Source organism: Phoenix dactylifera, chromosome 12 (genome assembly GCF_009389715.1).
Source record: "Phoenix dactylifera cultivar Barhee BC4 chromosome 12, palm_55x_up_171113_PBpolish2nd_filt_p, whole genome shotgun sequence".
NCBI lineage: Eukaryota > Viridiplantae > Streptophyta > Magnoliopsida > Arecales > Arecaceae > Phoenix > Phoenix dactylifera.
The window spans coordinates 3,337,177-3,346,065 of NC_052403.1; the positions used below are offsets into that span (position 1 = coordinate 3,337,177).

At 39.9% G+C, this 8,889-nt stretch overlaps 1 protein-coding gene across 2 annotated transcripts; it reads left to right on the forward strand.

The window, feature by feature from the left end:
- Positions 1-226: 226 nt before the first annotated feature.
- On the forward strand, positions 227-8,841 carry LOC103705012. 2 transcript variants are annotated; one of them, XM_039132317.1, is made up of 3 exons: positions 227-454; positions 1,548-1,812; positions 5,838-8,841. In XM_039132317.1, exon 3 carries the CDS (start codon positions 6,116-6,118, stop codon positions 7,940-7,942), a length of 1,827 nt encoding a protein of 608 aa, XP_038988245.1. In that variant the 5' UTR covers positions 227-454; positions 1,548-1,812; positions 5,838-6,115; the 3' UTR covers positions 7,943-8,841. The 2 variants fall into 2 exon arrangements, with proteins under 2 accessions (XP_038988245.1, XP_008786798.2); XM_008788576.3 differs by lacking the exon at positions 1,548-1,812.
- The last annotated feature ends 48 nt before the right edge of the window (positions 8,842-8,889 follow it).

Below are 8,889 nucleotides of genomic sequence, written 5' to 3' on the forward strand. Positions count from 1 at the left end.
ATATAACCGTTAAGAAAGATAACTGCTGCTTTAAGATTGGTGTACCTTGCAGCTTCGGCCGGATGATACGCGGAAACGGTAGCCAGGAAGCGTGAGCGCATGAAAGCCGTTGGGACGCGAGAAGGAGGAAAGTATAAATCTCGAATATCGCGAGAAATCATTAAATGCGAACAATCTCGTGGCCGGTACGTAATCTCTCTCGCTCTCGCTCTATTAAAAGAGCCGTCACCAGGGAGCGAGAAATAAAGGCAGAAGTCGGAAGAAGAGGAGAGAGAGAGACCTCCGGAGGGAAAACGAGTCCACGGCAGAAGACCAAAGAGAGAAGAGTGGTTTGCTGATTACCACGAAGAAGAGAATTCCCCGAAGAATATTTGCGGGCAAGGACGGACGGATGTGCTTCCTCGAACCACGATCTCCACCTCCCAAGTACACCAAGCCCTAGCACCGATGGAAGGTAACTAGCTCGTCTTCATTCCTGTCTCCCAGTCTTTCTTTGTTTCCATGTTTTTGTTTCAGCGAGGAAGTTTGGTTGCTGCTGAAAAGACGGGAGCTTTGCTCTTCTTTTGTGCTCTTTTTTTTTTATCCTATTGGTTTTGGGGTTTTTGGTTAAAGATGGTTTCTTTAATCTTTTGTGTTGGATTTGCTCTTCTTTCCAGGTTCTGTGGTGTTTGGTAATAATTCGAAGTTAGGAGTGAGAAGTTTGTTGATTTTTGCCGTAGGAATCAGAGGTTGGGTGCGGATGGTGGTGTTTTGGGATGTGGGGTTGGGTTCTGGTGACGTCTATTTGACGGGATTGGGAGCTAGGGTTTTGGATTTTTGGGTGTTTTTTTCGGTGGAAAATTGGACTGGATTCATAAAGATTTGATTTTTGTGATTTTGGGGGGATTTGGTAAATGGGAAGTTCGGTGGTGTAGAATTTGATGGAGATGTTTTGCTTATGGAATTCCGATGAATTGATGTATGGGGTAGTGTCGCGGAGATGTTTTGTTTTGAATACGTGTATAACCAGCGAATCGGGCTATCGTGTTATGAAATGGCCATTCCAACTGAACGTGTCGCAGGTGTCCTTAATCACTGACAGTTATGTCTTATCAGTTCTAAATCAGGCAGCTGCTACTGGAACACGACAGTGATTTTTATTCTGGTGGAATACGGTCCTGGTTGGTCATTGTATTGTTGTCAACCAACTGGATCATTGGTCTAAAGTCTAAATGATGGTGCAGACGAATTTTCTTTTTCTTTTCAGATATGTTAAATAGAAACACCTGTCAATGAAATAGAAGTAGAATAATGCTGATTCCTAGAAGTGGTGACTTAATACCGGCTCTGTATTATGTGATTCTATAAAATATTGCTGACCTGGTCCAACATGAAGGGAATTCTCGAGTCATTGATATCTGAAGATTTGTTAACATGAAGGTGTTAAACTTTATTGAAAATATAAGCACCTGCTACAATAGCTTTCTTTTACTATGAGATCAAGATTTTCAAGATCTATATCTGTTCACAAAAAAGATCTAATTCAACTTTTTTGTTGAAACGGTCAGTTATTCTTTGGTTGAAGGGGAGGAATCTACCAAAGCAACTGCAGTCCCTTTCACTAAGAAAACCATCCTTTATGATCGACATGGATCCTTTTCAATTATCTGTTGAGGAGATTAAAGCTGAGGAGTTGCGGCTGCTAATTGCATCACTGATCCTTTTCAATTATCTGTTGAGGAGATTAAAGCTAAGGAGTTGGAGCTGCTAATAGCATCACTAAGTATAAGTTGTTGCCTCATTTAATAAAGAGTGATTAACATTGAGCTTAAGGTACTAATTGTGACCTTTTTTCAGCATTTGTTTTTTCAAATTCTACAAGGTTGAAAAATAAACTTTTTTTTTTTTAAGGCAGCACATGGTTCCCATTTTTATTACTAAGTTTAGTTTCATCACCATCCCTTCCAAAAAAGTGATGGCCGTCAGACATTCTTAGGTATCATAGAAGAATGAGTATATTATATATGGAACTTTTCTGCCACAAAAGAATGCCTATTCCTAAAACATGGGATTCACATCTTCTAAGAAGGCAAAGTAAGTTCTAGACTCACGCATTGGTACTTGAGAAAAGGAAATTGACTTATTGTAGTTGATCAGAGGTTGGCATGCAAGTTTTATGCTCTTGTCATTAGCATGTCGCTACTTTTCCATATGAGTGGGTAGTTTGAATGGGCCGTTGAAATGTTAGGGGATGACATGTTGTCTTTCCTAGGAGATTTTGATAGAATGACTGAAAACGTGTTGATGAAATCTTTTGGTTAAGGTTGATAAGTGATTTATCACAATCGTGGAAAGGGGAGGAGTTGCCATAGTTGAATGAAAGTTAGTAGCGGCTTCAGGATGATTCTAGTCTTGCAATTTTTCTAAGGCCTTATTAGCCACTCACCAGCTCGAAGTACTTAGAAAAACATTGTTGTGGTGGTTGACTTGGGTGAGACAATTTGCATGATGATTTGTAGGTCTCAAGGGCCCACCTTGTGAAGGACATGAGAATACTAGTGGTAAGGTTAAATTGGCTCTTTTGTTTCATTGATTTTGAGTGCTTGTCACCTTGTTGTTTCTTGTTACTCCCTCCAACTTAACTTGAATTTTCTCAACTCCGGCACTTGCTTGGCCGTCGCATATCATCTCAATATTTGACTTATCAAGTTGGAGACGAATTGATCAATTTTTTTTACCTTTCTTGGTGCAAAACATTGCAAAGTAGGCATCCTTTATCTGGTTTTTTGTGATTCTATTGGTACCGAAGCAGCAGCAGCATAAAGGTTTGTATTCAGGTTGTTGATTGATACTTATTAGGTAGAAGAATGAACATGTGGGTCACTTTTGGTTGGTGTCTTGTGGTGGTGATAGGTGTGAAGTCCATAAATTGTACTGCAACAGGTTTGGTTGATTTTCCAAAGATCACATCATTTGCATCTATTCAAGATTTTTGTGATTCATTTCTGCTGTGTGGATTTCTAAGCAATTGGAGGATGGGTTTTGCAGGTAGAATCTTAAAAACATAGAGAAAAGGAGCATATGGTGATAAATTGAGGTGTAGAATGATCATTCTAGATCTAGGCCAATGAAAGTGTCATGGACCATCAATTCCTCAAGTGCTTAGGCTACTTGATAAGTTTGTTACAAGTAGCATAGTTGCTGAGAAAGCCTTAGGAAGTCCTAAACTTCGTTGAGCACTAAAGATAGCAGAGCCCTAAGACACTTAATTGGCCATTGTATCATATCAACCTATTATTTGCATTATATTAGATTGTTGATGTGCTTTTGCTCTATAATGAGTGATGTACCATGCAATGTGACTTACTTGGGACATCTGATACCTGCCTAGGGTAATTGATAGAGGAAATGTTAGATTTGCCAGTTGAACCTTCAAGGAAGGGTTGCTTTGAACATAGATTATGGGAGAAGAAACAGGTACAGTTTTCTTGAGGTTTAGCACAATTCGAACCAACGCTACTAGTTTTCATGCCGTTAACTAGACAAGTGTGTAGGTTGAGTTCATATTGATCAAACTTATAGGCCAGCCCCTCATAGTGAAACATGTTTGTTTTGTTGTACAAGAGTAATGCTAACTCATTATTGTATTTTAAATTTTTATTGGAGCTGTACCCATTCATCTGAAGAGATGAATCTAGTTTTCTCATCCACATGAGACAACACTGTAGGGACCAATTCATGCTTAAAGTGGTCTATATCAGGTATAGGTCTACTGAACCCACCCACACAATTCATGCTTAAAGCTCTTAATTTTACATTTTCCTAGTAATTGTAATATAAAAGCCACCAATCATTTACTTAGGCATTGATCTCCTTAATAAACAGATATCAGATAAAATTTTTTACCCAATGAAGTCAAACCGAGATTATAGAGTTTATGGCTGAATGCTGTACCAAGTTGCTTTTGATGTATATGAAGGTTTATATCTTTATACATTACTCCTCCAACCATCTAAGCATGCTTCAACCTTTTTCGTTCATCTTGGATGGTACTATTTTGTGACCCTTGTGATCTTTGAATTTTGCTTGTCATCAAGGATTAAGGTTTTGGCACACCTGCTGTATGGACAAGGTACTGGTGCTTGGCACCCCCGGCTCCAATACTGAGTCAAATCACTCGGAGCCAAGCCATAAGGACAAAGGAAAGGAAATACAGGATATAGGAAATGAAACCAGGTAGGTTTGGGTTTTAGGTTTCTTAGCTTCAAGGCTATGTGCATGAGCCATAGCTTCAGCATCTAACGAGCCAATGGATGAGATACAGTGTTGAAAAGATTGATTTTGTTGATTTAATTAAGAATATTTGAAAGTTAAGATAAGAGCGATCTATGAAGGAATATTTGGGTAGGGTTTCTATGGGTGGGGATTAGTTTCATTGTGTGGCTGACTTGGTGCACTGATGAACTGTAGCCAATGAATGACTCCTGTTCACTCGTAGATCTTAATTTTGACATGCAATTATCTGAATTCTTGGATATGGTTAATTTTAGTCTGCTGCAACATTTTTTCCAAATACTTGGAATGCTGATATGAGACTTACTGTAGGTAACTCAATCTAACCATGAAGCTCATTTTTCGTAGTAGTAGTAGTTATTTGATGGGCTAAGGTTATTTGAGACCTTGCAGTCTCTTAATGCAATTGGTTGTTACATTCAAGATTTTTTGTTGTGCTAAATGTTCGTACTGGCCTTCATTATCAGGTGCTTAATAGGAATTATTGGTGAGCAAGGATCCATAAAATCAAAACCAACCAGTTGATGAGGATCGACACATTTTTTATTTTACTTTGTTGTTTGTTACCTTATTTTTTTCAAATGTAAGCATGGCTAGCACTGCCTTCCAATGATATAGGTATGTTACTGTATTTATATTTGTTCCTTGCAAATCCAAGGGCAGCAACAAGTGCATGTAGCAAGCACTGACTGGAGTATCAATTATAAGAAACTGTCTCCAGAATCATCTTCATATCAAGAAACTGTATTTAGAGATACGAAAATCGGTGTGACCTTAGTATCAAACTATCGCCATAAGTTATATTAGCATATTAGAGGATTTTGTGTTGCACCATTGTTGTGTCTTAACGGCAGCATGTGGATGCTTTTCAATGCACATTTAATCTCATCTATGGATTAACAAGAGCAGAAATTATTTTCAGAGGCATCTTTATATCAATGAGTGTAAAATACACATATGGCTGGAGAAACTATGAGATAAGCTCAATGTAGGAAAGGCAACATTACAAGGGTTTGGCCATAAACCATATATCTACTTAGGTACCACATCATGGCTCAAAGTCTCAAATGAGCAGAAGAAGGGAAGGTTGAGGAAGAGGGAGTGGGAGGGATGGAGGCTGTAGAGTTTCACTAACTAATGAAACATGTTAAAAAGAACAGAAGAACCAGTTTTGGTTGCGCAAATGACATGAGAGGATTATGTTTAATGTTTGTCAAAGTTAAATGGATCTCATGGTCACATGTTTGTAGTGATAGGTGGTGCCACTACTTTAAGTTGTTTCTTTCTGTCAATATCTAGTTTGAACCTGCAATAAACATTTTGAGATTTTGGACTTGGAATAACCTTTAAAGCTCTTTTTTTTCAGAATCGTTGTTATTTTCTGTTTCTACATCTTTAGTCATTTGGGAAGTTTATAAGCTACCATGATTTGAGAGAGAGAACTGCTGCCTATATTCAGAATTTCAATTTCATAGTCTGAATATGTTCCATTCAAATCTTAGATGCATTACTGGTGTATTTGCATTCAAGAGTTTAAGACTTATTTATACTTCATGTTTTGCCAGGCGGTTCCCTGGACCATGCTTCAGTTGGCTCTGGGCCAAAAAGGTTGAGTGCATCATCACGAGGTCGGCCCTGGGGTTCATCATCTTCCAGCTGTAAGGATTTTCTTCAGAAGTTTGTGGATAGTGAGATTTTGACGGCAAACCTCGAAGATTGGTTTTCAGGAATATCTGAAGAATCAGGTTTCAGAAAACCTGCCTTTGATGTTCCTTTTGAGCTAACAGAACTTCAGAAGTTTGATTATGCTCTAGAAGGTGCTTCTTTTCAACAGCTGATACGAATGCCAAATGCTCTCTATGCATCGACATCGGATGCTGTTGAAGCAACTGCACACCTTGCTATTGAAGATTTTCTACATGCAAGTGTTAAGGGCTTGTTGGAGACCTTTTGGGGTCATGATGAACCTGTGCCTTTTTCAGTGGCCTGTATACACAGTGCAAGTTCAAAATTCTATCCTGCTGAGAAGGCCATTGCTAATGGGAAGCTTGGAGGTCTTTGTGCGACAGCCATATTGCTCAAAAATAGCCGGCGTTCTCATGGGAAATGGGATCACATTGTTGAATTAGCTCTGCTCAGGCCTGATATTGGGAGTCTTTCAATGCAGAGTAGCCAGTGGCCTTCCCATGCTGTTCTGGGGGAAGCGCTGTTTTTTGCTCTCCGTGTTCTGTTATCACGAAGCCTAAGCAGATCATCGACTATTCTTCGCAATTCAAATTGTGTTTTTGTGCTTCTTGTAGATTCACAGTATGGTGGCGTGGTAAAGGTTGAGGGTGATGTGAGCAAGTTGGACTTCGATGTTAATAATGTTTATGAATGTGCAGCTGGATGGATAAAGCAACATGCCACAATTACTGTTTCTCCCATTGATAGGATTTGGAACAAGCTTGGGAATGCCAATTGGGGAGATATTGGAACTCTACAGGTTCTTCTCGCAACTTTTCACTGTATCATTCAGTTTTGTGGAATGCCAAAGTATTCGCTTGGAGATTTAGCTACAGAGCATAGTTCCCGTCTACAGAGTCGTAGAACGGAAAGGCATTTGGTAGAAACACATATTAATGGAAATAGTATGCTATTTTTCCAGCAACGCTGTCATTCCTCCGAAATTGTTGAGGTCCAGGAGGAATCTGTAAAATTTGGGTCTGAAGGAACCCTGAAGCTAGAAAAAGAATCGGTTTTGTGGATGGAGGACTCAAACTGGCAGAAGGGTTTCCAGATTAATGACGTGTTAACTGATGGTGAACTTCCAGTTTATATTGCCGCTCCTGTGGAAGAACCAGGAAAGACACTTTTATTATATGTCGGCTCTAGTCCTACTCACTTGGAACCTGCATGGGAGGACATGAATTTGTGGTACCAGGTTCAGAGGCAGTCTAAAGTATTGACTTCAATGAAACAGAGGGGCTTGTCCAGCAAGTACCTTCCCCAAGTGGTTGCATCTGGACGGATAATTCATCCCGGCGAATGTAACAAACCGAGCTCTGGTGGTAACTGTGGTCATCCATGGTGTGGCACCCCGATCCTAGTTATCTCTCCCGTTGGTAAGACAGTTTCCAATTTGATAAGAAATGGTTTATTTGGTCCTGAGGAAGCTCTCAGGTGCTGCCATGATTGTCTGTCTGCCCTTGCAACTGCATCCTCAGCTGGAATCAGGCATGGTGACATCCATCTGGAGAATGTGATTTGTGTGAGCGATGGTGCAAGGCATCCCTTTTTTGTACTGATTGGGTGGGGTCATGCGGTTCTGGAAGAGAGGGACCGTCCATCGATGAATCTTTTCTTCTCTTCTACTTATGCCCTTCAGGAAGGCAAACTATGTGCAGCATCAGATGCAGAGAGTCTAATCTATCTGCTGTACTTTTCATGTGGTGGTGTATTCCCGGAGCTGGATTCAGTTGAAGGGGCACTTCAGTGGCGGGAAGTGTCATGGTCAAAAAGGGTTATACAGCAGAAGCTGGGAGAAGTGTCAGCAGTGCTGAAAGCCTTTGCTGATTATGTGGACAGCCTCTGTGGGACTCCATACCCAATGGACTATGAGATATGGTTGAGAAGGTTGAGAAGAACAATCAATGAAGATCATGGGAAGGAAATTGATGTGGCAAGTTAGATCGACAAAAATGAGCTTCAAGGTGGAAGGTTGTCCCCTTCTAAATGTGTGTCATCATCACTGCCTGCTTTTTTGGATTGTTCAAGGTCTTCCAAGTATCTGTACTTCAGCAGTCAATATATGACTTGTTCAGAAGTTTGAAAGGGTTCCAATTACTTCCAAATATTTAATGACCGAAGATCATCAATTGAAGTAAGGGCTTTCAAGATTCCAGAGGCTCCGTTAATCTCTTCAAGGATCATCACACATATCTGCTGTTATCTGCATTTTCTGGAATTTGTCGAGTTCCAAGTGTCTCGATGAGATTTCCAGTTGACATGACCATTTGGAAGGTTCTGGGGCAGGGTTCTTTTGAGCTAATTGCTGATCGCATGAACTGCTTTATGGAGGCCAGTGGCTACTGTGTTCTTAGATTTTGGATGATTCATTCCTTTTTAGCTCAGGCATTCTCATATTATCTTGGCGAACCATTTTGGATTTGTTTGGATTAGCTCCAAAGAACAGGCCCCCTTCCATCTTGAGTTGACTTCCTGAACTTTGGATGGTCTGTGGTTTGGACAAGTTTCTTGTGATTAAATTTGTTTTCACTATTTATTTGTCTTGGGAAAGAGTAACTGGAGTGATTTGTGGATGAGTTTCTTTTTTTTTTGTGTGTTTTTTGTTGTTTTTGAGGGGTATTCGATCATTCAACTCGTGTGCCGATCAGAAGCACAGCCCCCATTTCTGTAAATTGTTCTCTTGTTTGAAGTTTCCAAGCTGTGGCTGGCTTGGTTTGGATCAGCAGGAGCAATCATTTAGAGCATGTTTGGCAGCTCTATGAATGATGTGCTTATAAATTTCGTTTTATTTTTGTTATTTAACAGCTATATGAATGATGAGCTCATAAAATTTCCTTTTTATTGCTGTTACCCCTGACAAGTTGTTCTAAAAGATACTTTTCCAAGAAA